Source organism: Taudactylus pleione, unplaced genomic scaffold, assembly GCF_031769625.1.
Source record: "Taudactylus pleione unplaced genomic scaffold, aTauple2 ptg000805l, whole genome shotgun sequence".
NCBI lineage: Eukaryota > Metazoa > Chordata > Amphibia > Anura > Myobatrachidae > Taudactylus > Taudactylus pleione.
The window spans coordinates 353,001-370,691 of NW_028285207.1; the positions used below are offsets into that span (position 1 = coordinate 353,001).

General features: G+C 44.2%; 2 protein-coding genes across 2 annotated transcripts in view; one reads left to right on the plus strand and one right to left on the minus strand.

Annotated features, from left to right (window-relative positions):
* Nucleotides 1-6,238, plus strand: part of LOC148474856 (uncharacterized) — a 202,790-nt gene extending 196,552 nt beyond the window's left edge. Inside the window, exons 4-5 of the mRNA XM_088458077.1 lie at nt 208-742; nt 4,238-6,238. Coding sequence (XP_088314203.1) covers nt 208-742; nt 4,238-5,373 — 1,671 coding nt within the window. The 3' untranslated portion in view covers nt 5,374-6,238. The remainder of the gene's footprint in view (nt 1-207; nt 743-4,237) is intronic.
* LOC148474857 (uncharacterized) overlaps nt 1-17,691 on the minus strand; it is a 107,611-nt gene that overhangs the window by 44,313 nt on the left and 45,607 nt on the right. The window lies entirely within an intron of this gene.

Genomic DNA, 17,691 nt, shown 5'->3' on the forward strand with positions numbered 1-17,691 from the left:
GCGGCCGCTTCGACCGATTCTGAATGAGGTCCTAAGACTTTTTGAAAAGTTTTATTGATCTCCATACATTTGTCATTGATAATAGTATGTACAAATAATGGTGTAGGAATTGTCCAGGACGTGTTTCACCAAGTTTGTGGATTCCTCAGTGGGTTTCCTTTCTAGACGGATGTATATTATACTTTAATGTTTAGTATTATTTTTTAGGTTGATGTTGTGACTAATATCAAGACTGAAAATATAAATGGAGAAGAGACGTATGTGACTGATAATAAGGCAGAAGATATAGAGAGAGAAATAGAAACTTATGTTACTGTTACGAAGGCAGAAGATATAGAGGGAGAAGAAGAGACGTACGTGACTGATATGAAGGCAGAAGATATTGAGGGAGAAGAAGAGACAAATGTGACTGATAATAAGGCAGAAAATATAGATGGAGAAGAAGAGACGTATGTGAGTGATATAAAGGTAGAAGATACAGATGGAGAAGAAGAGACGCATGTGACTGATATGAAGGCAGAAGATATAGAGCGAGAAGAAGAAACGTATGTGACTGATAATAAGGCAGAAGATACAGAGGGAGAAGAAGAGACGTATGTGACTGATATGAAGGCAGAAGATATAGAGGGAGAAGAAGAGACGTATGTGACTTTTATGAAGGCAGAAGATATAGAGGGAGAAGAGACGTATGTGACTGATATAAAGGTAGAAGAGGAGGAAATCCCTACAGATATCAGTACAGGTGAGTAATAAACACGTATTGCAGAAAAGAGTCACGTATTCTCCTTGTTCAGTTACTACAACAATCTGTTATCCTACACCCTCCTCTGTTAGTGAGCAGTTTGTTAATTTCTAAATCTGTTTAGAGGTGGTTACTGCAGATCCGTCCACAATTTAAATGAGACATGGAAAGGTAATCAGACCATGACTGAATGTCTTTAATGGATGTAGTAATTTACTCATACCAGACAATAGCATAAATGGCAGTCGTCTAGCATACCTACACTTGTTCGGTAAGCTAACCCTCCCCCCCACCCCGCTACCTATGGTCAGGATGTTGGGATTGTGATAGGCATCGGTATTCCGGCTCCAGTAATATCAGTGCCGGCATTGCGGCTGCTGGGATACGGACTGTAGCCCGTAGTATGTATCAAGTAAAAATATGTGAATCCTCACCACACTTCTGTAGACTGGTTTCCACACACACTCTGCCCACTGCGATGAATCAGGGCTCGGAAATAAGTCAGTGGATGAGTGCACGGTCTAACCCACTAGATGTTTCATGCTGACGCATTTAGCAGTTCTCTGTGTGCTTGGTGCAGGGCTGTATTCCAGATTTTGACATAATTAAAAGTGGTTCAAAAAGTGTCCAAGTGGATGATGTTATCCTGATTTCCATGACCCATGAGTGGAACCATACTCAGATAAGCATATCCATACACTACATATTTTACAGCCATCATTTCGTGTTTTATTTACTACACTATGAGCGCCTTCTTGTTATGTTACTTTATTTCTTCCCTACCTTCCATGATCTCATGGGTACAGTAGCAGCCATGGTTTGTAGTTATAGTATGGCCGGTCACTAATGTCCTATGTAATGACAGTACCCAGCAGTGACTGTATAAACTTTGTGTACACTGTAAACTTGTCCGACACATTTTCAGTGATCGTTCTCATGGGAGAAATAACATCCACCACTACCTGCTGGGGACAGTATGTGATGGTTCTCATAGGTTGTTATTCTCCTACTTGTTCCTAATGGAGTGCTGTGGGGTTACCATACTCCCTCTGGGGGGCTGCTGTCATTTCTGTTCAAACCTTGCCTACTCAGGGCAGAGGAGATAAGATTTGGAAGAGGTGATGGGCACTGGAGCAGGTGGTATTAGTGGGTCACCCCGGCCATGCCATGCAACTGCTGCTGGTTGATTAGGAATCTAAACCTAGATCTAGCCCTTGGGGGGCTCCAGGAAAGCTGGGAAATGGAAGGAAGGAGCAGTAGGAGGTGGTAGAGATAAGGGGGGGGGGGAAGCAGATGGAGGCAGAATGGAAGATGGAGTCAGCTGCAGAAGAGGATGGTGCTGCTGGGAGGAGGCAGAGCCAAGCGCCAGCATCCTGCTGCTGAAGAGTCCAGCTTCTCTGCTGTTGGCTGCTGCAGCCTCGGCCCCTGTTACATCCTGCCTCCGCTGTTATCGCCTCCCACTGGCTGGTGCCTGAGGTCTGCTTGTACCGGATGACACAGAGCACAGAGGCTGGAGCCTGAAGGGGTGGCTGTACTGATTTGGAGGCAGTTGGGAATATACAAGCAGAGTGTACATAAAACTCCTAATGACAGACATAGGGACAGGACAGCACTTGGTTCCTGGTCACCAAGTTCCGGAGTTCACACATCAGTCTGTGGAGCCCAGCCCTCCTGTCTCTCCCTGTATCCAGGGACCTCCAGATTGTGAGGGGCGACCGGCTTTTTGCATCCAAGGATGCTAGTGCTGGGTTTTCTGATAACACCCTCCCCTAGGGACAGCTTCTGTATGTCCCATGGTCCAGTGTCCCCCAGATTGGATGAAAAAATACACAGGTGGCGCTGATTAACACTAACATAAATAATAATAATCCCTTAGAACTGGCTAAACAGCTGTTCAAAAGTAAAAACTCTGCAGTTTCATTAAAGTGAACCAAAGAAAAACATCACATGACCTGCGCTATACCAGTCTGTGTACTAAATATAACTCCCAGGTGCAATTCAGAAGAATATCTAATTTATTAAAAGCTGTCTAATAAATATTGCATGGGCCCAAGCATAATACAGATGTTTTACAATAATAAATTGATTATATATATATAGGCTTGCAAGCAGGGCCCTCTGACCTCTGTCTGTCTGTTATTACTCTGTTTTGTTTTATAAATGTTTCCAATTGTAAAGCGCAATGGTATATGCTGCGCTATATAAGAATCTGTTAATAATTAATAAATAAATATATCACTATACATCAAAACAATATCCACGTAGGGCTAACCGCTTCCTCTCACAATCATATAGAGTAATCCCAATGTCTGTGAGTAATAATAATTGGAATGTTAGTATAATCCTCCTAAAAGTCACTGTCCAGATTTGTAACTTGCTGATAAAATAAGTGTAATGCCGGGCTAGTCATATTCTTCTAAGATCTAAAGTGTAGGAGCCAGACCACCGTCCTTACCAAAAAAATGATAGAAGTGAGGAGCACAGCTCTGTGTGTTATCCATCTGTTATACACACTATACTAGTCCACAGAATGGCCGCAGTTGAATGGATATAGTAACATGGAGCCCTCCTCACTTCTCTGCACAGCTAATCTGCTCCATCCCCCCCCCCTCCTCCAGTAATAATAGAACACATTTGCACATAAAACAATGGAGCCAGACAGTACTACAACCCCCCTCTCCGGGGCCACATTCCTGAGCACCTACTCCCCCGGGCAACCAACCCCCACTACAAAGGGGGTACCCCAGGCAAACCACTCTTCTGCAGCCACAATGCTGTGCAGCTACCCCCGGGCAAACAAACCCTTCCCCGCAGCCACAATAAGGAGCAGCTAACCTTCCCCCCCTGTTAAATTAACTGCAATGGCCACACAACTATGGGGTGCCCGCCGGCAAACCACCCCTCCGGAACCATCCAGCCCTCCATTCCCCCTCGTCATCACACCGCTATCTCTTTGAAGCTGCTCTGCAATCCCTGGCCATGCATAGACCCTCTTACCGGAGACCTCTATGCAGCCGGAGTTAGGATGCAGGCTGAGGAGGAGTTGCCGGATGCCGGGACAGAGTGGTGATGTCACCACAGGCTGGGACGGAGAGGAGGAGTCAACGCAGTCCAGGATGGACAGGCACACCTGGCCCACGGGATTTGTCGAGCCCTGTGTTAATGGGTATACACCGTAGTTAAGGGGGACCGGGTTATGTCAGTCACATGCCAGCACTAACCCTGATAGTATGCAGAGAGGTTTATGTTATCACTGTACTGTGTTATCACTGCATGTTACTCTCATGTTACAGAGTAACCAGCACAAATGATTACGATAAAGCTGTAATCCCTGCTCTATACATAACAGCGTAACATGTCAGGTGATGAGTTTTACATTGTACCTTAGAGCATCGTGAGTTTATCCATTTGATGGTGATTTAAGGACCTTTAATTATAGTCTTTATGAAAAATTATATTTATGGGACATTCATATATTTATTTTATTCCCAGCAGATGGATGTAATAGCAGGAATATCTGGAAGGAGAATATAGTTTTATCTACAGATTGTGAAGTAGAAGATAATTACATCAAACAAGATTCCCTGGGAGAAAACCCCATTACCCCAGTTATACATCCCGTACCTCACATTGCAGATGTATCACCTGATCCTGCGAATAATGAGGAATGTTCTCCTGGTACATCTATTACAGCTCTTAGGCTAGATAAAATATTTCCTTCTTCTATAGAAGCCAAAAGTCTTACACAGAACACAAATCATAGTACTCATCAGCCACCTAAAGTATGTGAAAGGCCATTTCCATGTTCTGAGTGTGGTAAATGTTTTACACAGAAATCAAAGCTTCATATACATCTGAGAAGTCACACGGGTGAGAAACCATTTCCATGTTCTGAGTGTGGGAAATGTTTTACACAGAAATCACAGCTTTGTAGACATCTGAGAGGTCACACAGGTGAGAAACCATTTTCGTGCTCTGAGTGTGGGAAATGTTTTACACAGAAATTATATCTTGTGATACATCAGAGAAGTCACACAGGTGAGAAACCATTTTCATGCTCTGAGTGTGGGAAATGTTTTACACAGAAATCAGTTCTTGTTATACATCAGAAAAGTCACACATATGAGAAACTATTTCCATGCTCTGAGTGTGGGAAATGTTTTACACATAAATCAAATCTTGTTATACATCAGAGAAGTCACACAGGTGAGAGGCCATTTCCATGCTCTGATTGTGGGAAATGGTTTACACGGAAATCACATCTTGTTACACATCAGAGATGTCACACAGGTGAGAAACCATTTCCATGCTCTGAGTGTGGGAAATGTTTTACACAGAAATCAGTTCTTGTTACACATCAGAGATGTCACACAGGTGAGAAACCATTTCCATGCTCTGAGTGTGGGAAATATTTTACACGGAAATCATATCTTGTTATACATCAGAGATATCACATAGGTGAGAAACCATTTCCATGTGCTGAGTGTGGGAAATGTTTTACACAGAAATCACATCTTGTTACACATCAGAGAAGTCACACAGGGGAAAAGACATTTCCATGTTCTGAGTGTGGGAAAACTTTTACACAGAAATCAGATCTTGTTTCACATAAAAGATGTCACACAGATTAGCTACTCTCATGTCCTGATCATCAGAAATCAGGTCTCATTAGACCACCCTTTATTTACACTAGAGAAACATTGTTTACAAATGAAAATGTATATAAAAAATAACATCTTATTAAACAGCATTTATCCTGACCTCTGACATTTCTGTTTTGTGAGTGGTCATAGTTTGTATTACAGTCCTCGTATCTGCTGTTACTTTTCTTGCTCTATTTTGAAAGGAAAGTGACTGCAGTGTGTAAAGTAGGTTTTGGATTTGGATCACCCAAATGGTATAAAAGGGTGTAGAAACACACTAGGAACAGTGACCAAGGCGGAAACAGAGTTCTGTCATCTAATAACAGACCATAAGGTCTGAGACCTGACAGATAAGTTTCTGACACCAGCCCCCTCCCCTCCATTATAACCTGCAAGGAGACCAAGTACCCAGAGCAATGGGTAGATATAAACAGTTAGTGTGACAAATAATTATATATATATATATCATTATCAGGGCACCTAAACCGTGAGCAGTAAGGACTGTCCTATATGTGCATGTCCCTGGTGCTCCCAGTGGTGTCCCCAGTATGTGTATATATTTATGTGTTTGTATATATATACTATTCTCTCTCCTTCCCGAGTTTAGAGAATGAGGCTATAAAGATCTATGAAATGTAATATTTTGCTGTATGTACTAATAATTGTATACATTCTACATTGTAATATTGTGCTGTATGTACTAATAATTGTATACATGCTACATTGTAATATTGTGTAGTTGTATTTCTCTGGTTCTCCATGTACAAAATGCAGCCAATCATCTTCATGTATTGGGACTCGAGGGACTGAATGTTTGTCATGTGTTAATTAACTAAACAAAGTATTATTAAAAACTGCTATTTATTATACTGAACCAGTTTCATGCATCCAATTATTTATTTACGGTTTATATTGTTTTATATGTCATGTACACAAACTAGAAGGTCCACAAACATCTGTGGGCTAATGTCATGCAGAAACTGGATCATTCCTACTACAAAGCTGCTGTCTCCCTGAGGGATCCATGAATATTGTGGTATATCCATCTCTGAGACACATCTGGGTGCTGTGTGTGATTACCAGCTTCATTCTTACAGGCTAACAGCGTATACAGTAGAAGTGGTCACTGTACTCACCTGGACTTTGCAGTATAAGGAGACACCTGTGTATACACTTCTGCAGCTAAATCTCTCTGCGATGGTACATTTGGCAATGGCTGTGCCACATTTTTTTCAGCAAAGTAAAAATACTTTTCACATTTTATCCAAAGAGGAACGAAAATGATTATCTAGCAGGGAAAGCACCAGCGGTCACAGCTCCTGTATGACACCAGTAATATGTTAGCATGGAGCAGTGTGTGCAGTCAGTGTGATGATTATATAGCAGGGAAAGCACCAGCAGTCACAGACCCTGTATGACACCAGTAATATATTAGCATGGAGCAGTGTGTGCAGTCAGTGTGATGATTATCTAGCAGGGAAAGCACCAGCGGTCACAGCCCCTGTATGACACCAGTAATATGTTAGCATGGAGCAGTGTGTGCAGTCAGTGTGATGATTAGCAGGGAAAGCACCAGCGGTCACAGCCCCTGTATGACACCAGTAATATGTTAGCATGGAGCAGTGTGTGCAGTCAGTGTGATGATTAGCAGGGAAAGCACCAGCAGTCACAGCCCCTGTATTACACCAGTAATATGTTAGCATGGAGCAGTGTGTGCAGTCAGTGTGATTATCTAGCAGGGAAAGCACCAGCAGTCACAGACCCTGTATGACACCAGCAATATGTTAGCATGGAGCAGTGTGTGCAGTCAGTGTGATGATTATCTAGCAGGGAAAGCACCAGCGGTCACAGCCCCTGTATGACACCAGTAATATGTTAGCATGGAGCAGTGTGTGCAGTCAGTGTGATGATTATCTAGCAGGGAAAGCACCAGCGGTCACAGCCCCTGTATGACACCAGTAATATATTAGCATGGAACAGTGTGTGCAGTCAGTGTGATGATTATCTAGCAGGGAAAGCACCAGCGGTCACAGCCCCTGTATGACACCAGTAATATATTAGCATGGAACAGTGTGTGCAGTCAGTGTGATGATTATCTAGCAGGGAAAGCACCAGCGGTCACAGCCCCTGTATGACACCAGTAATATATTAGCATGGAGCAGTGTGTGCAGTCAGTGTGATGATTATCTAGCAGGGAAAGCACCAGCAGTCACAGCCCCTGTATGACACCAGTAATATGTTAGCATGGAGCAGTGTGTGCAGTCAGTGTGATGATTATCTAGCAGGGAAAGCACCAGCAGTCACAGCCCCTGTATGACACCAGTAATATGTTAGCATGGAGCAGTGTGTGCAGTCAGTGTGATGATTATCTAGCAGGGAAAGCACCAGCGGTCACAGCCCCTGTATGACACCAGTAATATATTTGCATGGAACAGTGTGTGCAGTCAGTGTGATGATTATCTAGCAGGGAAAGCACCAGCGGTCACAGCCCCTGTATGACACCAGTAATATATTAGCATGGAACAGTATGTGCAGTCAGTGTGATGATTATATAGCAGGGAAAGCACCAGCAGTCACAGACCCTGTATGACACCAGCAATATGTTAGCATGGAGCAGTGCGTGCAGTCAGTGTGATGATTATCTAGCAGGGAAAGCACCAGCGGTCACAGCCTCTGTATAACACCAGTAATATGTTAGCATGGAGCAGTGCGTGCAGTCAGTGTGATGATTATCTAGCAGGGAAAGCACCAGCGGTCACAGCCCCTGTATGACACCAGCAATATGTTAGCATGGAGCAGTGTGTGCAGTCAGTGTGATGACTATATAGCAGGGAAAGCACCAGCAGTCACAGCCCCTGTATGACACTAGTAATATGTTAGCATGGAGCAGTGTGTGCAGTCAGTGTGATGATTATCTAGCAGGGAAAGCACTAGTGAATGTATGATTCAATAAGAAACAAATACAGTATATTTCACATAACTCAATATATACAGATATATTTCATATACTTACATATAGTTACAAGTTACAAATATTCATATACTGATATATCATACAGAGCACATATATTCATTAGTCAGTATTAGAACCACTTGTCAGCCATGATGCTGCAGCAGGACTTAGCTATCATGGTCACTATAAGCACGATATTACCTAACTTGTTTTTCTCAATGTAGGGAGTATAAAGAATACAATAAGATCTTTCCTATTACGCACAGTCTGAGCTATTTACCACATATAGAGATACAGCCCACGGAGCAAGGATGTTAGCAGGACACGTAGCCTCGTCCATAGTATTCCAAGGATGGGACGGAGGATTCTAATAATACTAATAAGAATAAACTATGTCTCCATATTATTATAGATGTGTTATCAGATTATGCCAGAAGTCATCCAGTGCTTGCATGCCATAGAGGTAACAATCATGTTAGAGGGCGTGATAATGTGTAATGGTTCTGTAAATGACATGACCAGTGTATAAAAGATCTGTGATTTGTTCTCCTCCTTGTTACTTGTGCACTAACCCTGAGAGATGCATTTATACTCTCAGTAACATTAATTAATAAAGTATTTATTCTTAATAATATCCGTGCCGGAGGAATTACTTGGTGAAGCAGCACCTGGGAGAATTCATTCCTGTATAAAAGGGATTTTCTATAGCTGGAGGCACTGGCTTCCAGGACTTACAGAATGCACCTCATCATGTATCCAGTGTAACCATAGTGACGGGTGGAGACTACTTGCTGATTGGCCAGTGGCTTGAGGGTCTTCACTAGTCATCTCTCGATATCTTGGTGAGTAATAGAAATTATTGTATTTATAATACATGTTCCTATACTCAGAGATAGTGTGAGAGAGATAATATTGGTGATCGGGTGTCTTCTACTAGGTGTTGAACTCATCAATATGTGAATTTGACATAGTGTAGCTGCATATAAGTAATTTTGTAATTAAATTATTGAAGTAGTAAAATTAAATTAAATTGATAAATAAAATAATAACATATTTTAAACTATAGTCTGATCAGCTATATATATATATATACATATATATAAAAAATACAATAATAATAAATATAATTGGCAGTTTATTAATTTACTGAACGTTTAAATTATAAGTAAGAATAATTGAAATTTGTGACGTAATTAGAGACATTTATATTGATATGTGGAATATTGGTTGGGGTGGAGCCATTTTTTTTCTTAAGACAGACGTGTCCCAAGGTGTAATATAGACCTGTAGAAAATATGGGCGCTGATATTTCCTTGGAGAAAAGGGCTAAAATTCGCTCAGAACAATCATGTGCATATTACATCATGAAACAAATGAATCCTGATTACCTGCAGTTCTGTGATGAATGGTATAAATTGACAAAAGGTAACAGGATGTGTTTTCCTGTGTATGGAACATTTAACACAGACAGTTTAGATTTAGTTGGGGAAAAGATTTAATCTCTTCTTTGAGCACAGCACAGAGAAAAACATTTGCAGTGTTTACATAATTGGTATCATCACTCTATAACCAGGGATAGGAAACCTCAGGCCCGGGGGCCGCATAAGGCCCCCAGAATCATTTGGTCTGGCCCTCTGAACTTTTTTCTGCTAGACTCATCTGGCTAGCACTGTGTACCTAGAATGGCACCCTGCAGCCAGAATCTATGCAGCAGTGCCACCTGGAGCGTCCTTAGGATGCTTCAGACAGTCACACTGCTGCCCTCACAGCTCCCTGGAGCATCTTCGGGATGCTCCAGGCATTGCTTTAATCACCAGTTATTGTGGTTCGCCCCCCCGTGTGACATCACACAGAGGGGCGTGGCCTGAATAGAGCCCACAAATAATGTTATATATATCAAAATGGCCCTCGGCAGAATAAGGGTCCCTCTCCTCTGCTCTAAACTGTATAAACTGCAGACTGTAAAGGGGGGTGTTTAGCCCATGGTTCCAGTGCGAGATAACACCTTATACCCTATGCTCCCACAGAATACTTGTCCTCCTGCATATTGTCCATTGTTCCCTGAAAATATCACTGGTATATCAGATGTACAGTGGCATGATGAATTACAGATGGCAGGGCTTGCATGTAAGGTGGTAGATTCCCCCAGACAAGTACCAGTATTTGCCTCACAGCCTGTATCTGCATCAGCTTCGTTGGTTTATGCAGAAGGAGAACGTCTGTATAAACCTAAGTCAGCACCAGTTGGTTTATGCAGAAGGAGCACGTCTGTAATTACCTAAGTCAGCATCAGTTGGTTTATGCAGAGGTAGCACGTCTGTAATTACCTAAGTCAGCATCAGTTGGTTTATGCAGAGGTAGCACGTCTGTAATTACCTAAGTCAGCATCAGTTGGTTTATGCAGAGGTAGCACGTCTGTAATTACCTAAGTCAGCACCAGTTGGTTTATGCAGAAGGAGCACGCCCAAAAATACTTCAGTCAGCACCAGTTGGTTTATGCAGAGGTAGCACGTCTGTAATTACCTAAGTCAGCATCAGTTGGTTTATGCAGAGGTAGCACGTCTGTAATTACCTAAGTCAGCATCAGTTGGTTTATGCAGAGGTAGCACGTCTGTAATTACCTAAGTCAGCATCAGTTGGTTTATGCAGAAGGAGCACGTCTGTAATTACCTAAGTCAGCACCAGTTGGTTTATGCAGTAGGAGCACGTCTGTAATTACCTAAGTCAGCATCAGTTGGTTTATGCAGTAGGAGCACGTCTGTAATTACCTAAGTCAGCATCAGTTGGTTTATGCAGAAGGAGCACGTCTGTAATTACCTAAGTCAGCACCAGTTGGTTTATGCAGAAGGAGCACGTCTGTAATTACCTAAGTCAGCACCAGTTGGTTTATGCAGAGGTAGCACGTCTGTAAATACCTAAGTCAGCACCAGTTGGTTTATGCAGAAGGAGCACGTCTGTAATAACCTAAGTCAGCATCAGTTGGTTTATGCAGAAGGAGCACGTCTGTAATTACCTAAGTCAGCACCAGTTGGTTTATGCAGAGGTAGCACGTCTGTAATTACCTAAGTCAGCACCAGTTGGTTTATGCAGAGGTAGCACGTCTGTAATTACCTAAGTCAGCACCAGTTGGTTTATGCAGAAGGAGCACGTCTGTAATTACCTAAGTCAGCACCAGTTGGTTTATGCAGTAGGAGCACGTCTGTAATTACCTAAGTCAGCATCAGTTGGTTTATGCAGAAGGAGCACGTCTGTAATTACCTAAGTCAGCATCAGTTGGTTTATGCAGAAGGAGCACGTCTGTAATTACCTAAGTCAGCATCAGTTGGTTTATGCAGAAGGAGCACGTCTGTAATTACCTAAGTCAGCACCAGTTGGTTTATGCAGTAGGAGCACGTCTGTAATTACCTAAGTCAGCATCAGTTGGTTTATGCAGTAGGAGCATGTCTGTAATTACCTAAGTCAGCATCAGTTGGTTTATGCAGAAGGAGCACGTCTGTAATTACCTAAGTCAGCACCAGTTGGTTTATGCAGAAGGAGCACGTCTGTAATTACCTAAGTCAGCACCAGTTGGTTTATGCAGAAGGAGCACGTCTGTAATTACCTAAGTCAGCACCAGTTGGTTTATGCAGAAGGAGCACGTCTGTAAATACCTAAGTCAGCACCAGTTGGTTTATGCAGAAGGAGCACGTCTGTAATAACCTAAGTCAGCATCAGTTGGTTTATGCAGAAGGAGCACGTCTGTAATAACCTAAGTCAGCATCAGTTGGTTTATGCAGAAGGAGCACGTCTGTAATAACCTAAGTCAGCATCAGTTGGTTTATGCAGAAGGAGCACGCCCAAAAATACTTCAGTCAGCACCAGTTGGTTTATGCAGAGGTAGCACGTCTGTAATTACCTAAGTCAGCACCAGTTGGTTTATGCAGTAGGAGCACGTCTGTAATTACCTAAGTCAGCATCAGTTGGTTTATGCAGAAGGAGCACGTCTGTAATTACCTAAGTCAGCATCAGTTGGTTTATGCAGAAGGAGCACGTCTGTAATTACCTAAGTCAGCACCAGTTGGTTTATGCAGTAGGAGCACGTCTGTAATTACCTAAGTCAGCATCAGTTGGTTTATGCAGTAGGAGCATGTCTGTAATTACCTAAGTCAGCATCAGTTGGTTTATGCAGAAGGAGCACGTCTGTAATTACCTAAGTCAGCATCAGTTGGTTTATGCAGAAGGAGCACGTCTGTAATTACTAGGGGTGTGCACCGGCCACTTTTCGTGTTTTGTGTTTTGGTTTTGGATCTGGATCTTTCTTCGTGTTTTGGATCTGGATTGGTTTTGCCAAAACCACCCTTCCGTGTTTTGGGTTCTGGGTTTTGTGTTTTGGATCTGTATTTTTTTAAAAAAAAGCATAAAAACAGCTAAAATCACAGAATTTGTAGGTTTTTCTGCTCCTATGCTATTATTAACCTCAATAACCTTAATTTCCACTCATTTCCAGTCTATTCTGAACACCTCACACCTCACAATAGTGTTTTTATGTCCAAAACGTTGCACCGAGGTAGCTGGATGACTATGCTAAGCGACACGAGTGGGCGGCACAAACACGTGACCCATCTAGGCGTGAAACTGCAGTGGCAGACAGGATGGCAGTTTGAAAAACTAGGCCCCAAACTGTACATAATGCAAAGAAAAAAAAGAGGTGCAAGATGGAATTGTCCTTGGGCCCTCCCACCCACCCTTATGTTGTATAAACAGGACATGCACACTTTAACAAACCAATCATTTCAGCGCCAGGGTCTGCCACACAACTGTGGCTGAAATGATTGGTTCGTTTGGGCCCCCACAAAACAAGCTGGCAATTAATGTGTCCCTGCACAAACTGGCTCTATGGAGGCAAGATGTCATCCTCATCCTCCTCATCCACCGATTCCTCACCCTCTTCAGTGTGTACATCCTCATCCTCACAAAGTATTAACTCGTCCCCACTTGAATCCACCACCACAGGTCCCTCTGTACCTTCTGGAGGCTGGTCTCCCTGGAAGAGCTGATAATTCATTTTGATGAACATCATCTTCTCCACATTCTGTGGAAGCAACCTCCTACGCCTTTCGCTGACAAGGTTCCCGGCTGCACTAAACACTCTTTCGGAGTACACACTGGAGGGGGGGCAACTCAGGTAAAATAGAGCCAGTTTGTACAGGGGCCTCCAAATTGCCTCTTTTTCCTGCCAGTACAGGTATGGACTGTCTGCCATGCCTACTTGGATGCTGTCACCGATGTAATCCTCCACCATTCTGTCAATGGTGACAGTATCATATGCAGTGACAGTAGACATGTCAGAAATTGTTGCCAGGTCCTTCAGTCTGGACCAGATGTCCAAACTTGGTCCTGCCTGCCCTGCATCACCGCCAGCGGGTTGCTTAGGATACCTAAGTTTTTTCCTGGCAGCCCCAGTTGCAGGAGAAAATGAAGAAGGAGCCGTTGACGTGTCACGTTCCGCTTCAGCTGACAGTGTGTTCACCAGCAGGTCTTTGCACCTCTGCAGGCTTGTGTCGGCCGGAAAGAGAGACACCACATAGGCTTTAAACCTAGGATCGAGCACGGTGGCCAAAACGTAGTGGTCTGATTTCAACAGATTGACCACCCTGGAATCCTGGCAAAGCGAATGAAGGGCTTCATCCACAAGTCCCACATGCCGAGCGGAATCGCTCCGTCTTAGCTCCTCCTTCACTTTCTCCAGCTGCTTCTGCAAAAGCCTGATGAGGGGAATGACCTGACTCAAGCTGGCAGTGTCTGAACTGACTTCACGTGTGGCAAGTTCGAAGGGCTGGAGAACCTTGCACAACACGGAAATCATTCTCCACTGCGCTTGAGTCAGGTGCATACCCCCTCCTTTGCCTATGTCATAGGTGGATGTATAGGCTTGTATGGCCTTTTGCTGCTCCTCCATCCTCTGAAGCATATAGAGGGTTGAGTTCCACCGCGTCACAACCTCTTGCTTCAGGTGATGGCGGGGCAGGTTCAAGAGTGTTTGCTGGCGCTCCAGTCTTCGGCACGCAGTCGCTGAATGGCGAAAGTGGCCAGAAATTTTTCGGGCCACCCAAAGCGTCTCCTGCACGCCCCTGTCGCTTTTCAGAAAATTCTGCACCACCAAGTTTATTGTGTGAGCAAAACATGGGACGTGCTGGAATTTGCCCAGATGTAATGCCCGCACAATATTGGTGGCGTTGTCAGATATCACAAATCCCCAGGAGAGTCTAAGTGGGGTAAGCCACTGGGCGATGATTTCCCTCAGTTTCTCTAAGAGGTTGTCGGCGGTGTGCCTCTTACTGAAACCGGTGATACACAGCGTAGCCTGCCTTGTAACGAGCTGGCGTTTCTGAGATGCTGCTACTGGTGACGCTGCTGCTGTTGCTGCGTAAGGTGATACATCTACCCAGTGGGCTGTCACAGTCATATAGTCCTTAGTCTGCCCTGTTCCACTTGTCCACATGTCCGTGGTTAAGTGGACATTGTGTACAACGGCATTTTTCAGGACACTGAGGACACTTTCTGACGTTTCTGTACAGTCTCGGTATCGCCTGCCTAGTGAAGTGGAATCTAGACGGGATTTGGAACCGGGGACACACTACCTCCATCAATTGTCTAAATCCCACTGCACTAATGGCGGATACCGGACGCACGTCTAACACCAACATAGCAGTCAAGGCCTCAGTTATACGTTTTGCTTCAGGATGACTGCTGTCGTACTTCATCCTCCTCGCTAAGGACTGTTGGAGGGTCAATTGTTTAGTAAAAGTAGTGGTGTTCCTACTTCCTCTCTGGGATGATGAACGACTCCCAGCAGCAGCAACAGCAGCAGCGGCAGCAGTAGGCGTAGCAATGCAGGATCCTCCAGAGGAATCCCGGATAGGAGAGTCAGTCATGCCAGTGACATGGCCTGCAGGACTACTTCCGATCCTGACTAAGGAGGAAATTGACGAGGAGGGAGTTGACGGTGTGGTTTGCAGGCGCTTGGATACAACAGGACAACGGGATTTAGGTGTCCCTGGACTGCTTACGGTCTTAGCCAAAGTTTCTGAACTTGACAGTAACTTTTTATGAACGCGCTGCAGGTGCCGTATAAGGGAGGATGTTCCTAGGTGGTTGACGTCCCTACCCCTACTTATTTCACCTTTACATATGGTACATATGGCAAGACAGTTGTTGTCCGGATTTGGATAGAAATATTGCCAGACCAAAGAGGTGGAATGTTTGGTCTTCTGCCCAGGCATGACCGTGATGGGCTTTTTCATCCCACGGACAACAACTGTCTCCCCCGGAGCCTGATTTAAACAAACCACATCACCATCAGAATCCTCCTCGCCAACTTCCTCCTCAGCGCCAGCTACACCAGTATCCTCATCCTGTTGTACTTCAACAGTGACATCTTCAATTTGCATATCAGCAAGTGGACTGTGGGTGCTCCTTTCAGCACTTGCAGGGGGCATGCAAATGGTGGAAAGAGCCACCTCTTCCCGTCCAGTGCTGGGAAGGTCAGGCATCGCAACCACCACCACACTTGGACTCTCCTTGGGGATTTGTGATATCTTCTTAGAAAGCACAGTTCTTCGCTGTGCTTTTGCCAGCTTAACTCTTTTGATTTTTTTAGTGGGAGGAGGGCTTCCATCGTCATGTGAAGCTGAACCACTAGTCATGAACATACTAGGGATCGACCTTAGCCGTTCCTTGCCACTCCGTGTCGTAAATGGCATATTGGCAAGTTTACGTTTCTCTTCAGCTGATTTAAATGTCTTTTTCAAGGTCATTTTCCTGAACTTTGCCATTTGGGATTGTATGTGCCCTCTACTATGACATTGGGCATCGGCCTTGGCAGACGACGTTGATGGCATGTTATCGTCTATGTCATGACTAGTGGCAGCAGCTTCAGCACTAGGAGGAAGTGGTTCTTGATCTTTCTCTATTTTATTTTTATCGGAGAAAGTTTGGTCCTCCATTTATGTTATATCGATTTGATATATACGTGCGGCTAAACACAGAAAATAATTTTTTTTTTGTTTGGACTGGAGTGTACTTTGTGGGTTACAGCACCCTTTAACGGTCAAGCCAGCCGGCCCTTTACTTATGACACAGGCGCACTCTTGGCACTACTTTGTTGATGCACGTGCGGCTACTGCGCACACAATTCACAAACACAGAAAATAATTTTTTTTTGGTTTGGACTGGAGTGTACTTTCGGGGGTTACAGCACCCTTTAACGGTCAAGCCAGCCGGCCCTTTACTTATGACACAGGCGCACTCTTGGCACTACTTTGTTGATGCACGTGCGGCTACTGCGCACACAATTCACAAACACAGAAAATAATTTTTTTTTGGTTTGGACTGGAGTGTACTTTCGGGGGTTACAGCACCCTTTAACGGTCAAGCCAGCCGGCCCTTTACTTATGACACAGGCGCACGCTTGGCACTACTTTGTTGATGCACGTGTGGCTACTGCGCACACAATTCACAAACACAGAAAATAATTTTTTTTTTGGTTTGGACTGGAGTGTACTTTCGGGGGTTACAGCACCCTTAACGGTCAAGCCAGCCGGCCCTTTACTTATGACACAGGCGCACGCTTGGCACTACTTTGTTGATGCACGTGCGGCTACTGCGCACACAATTCACAAACACAGAAAATAATTTTTTTTTTGGTTTGGACTGGAGTGTACTTTGGGGGTTACAGCACCCTTTAACGGTCAAGCCAGCCGGCCCTTTACTTATGACACAGGCGCACGCTTGGCACTACTTTGTTGATGCACGTGCGGCTACTGCGCACACAATTCACAAACACAGAAAATAATTTTTTTTTTGGTTTGGACTGGAGTGTACTTTCGGGGGTTACAGCACCCTTAACGGTCAAGCCAGCCGGCCCTTTACTTATGACACAGGCGCACGCTTGGCACTACTTTGTTGATGCACGTGCGGCTACTGCGCACACAATTCACAAACACAGAAAATAATTTTTTTTTTGGTTTGGACTGGAGTGTACTTTCGGGGGTTACAGCACCCTTAACGGTCAAGCCAGCCGGCCCTTTACTTATGACACAGGCGCACGCTTGGCACTACTTTGTTGATGCACGTGCGGCTACTGCGCACACAATTCACAAACACAGAAAATAATTTTTTTTTTGGTTTGGACTGGAGTGTACTTTCGGGGGTTACAGCACCCTTAACGGTCAAGCCAGCCGGCCCTTTACTTATGACACAGGTGCACTCTTGGCACTACTTTGTTGATGCACGTGCGGCTACTGCGCACACAATTCACAAACACAGAAAATAATTTTTTTTTTGGTTTGGACTGGAGTGTACTTTCGGGTGTT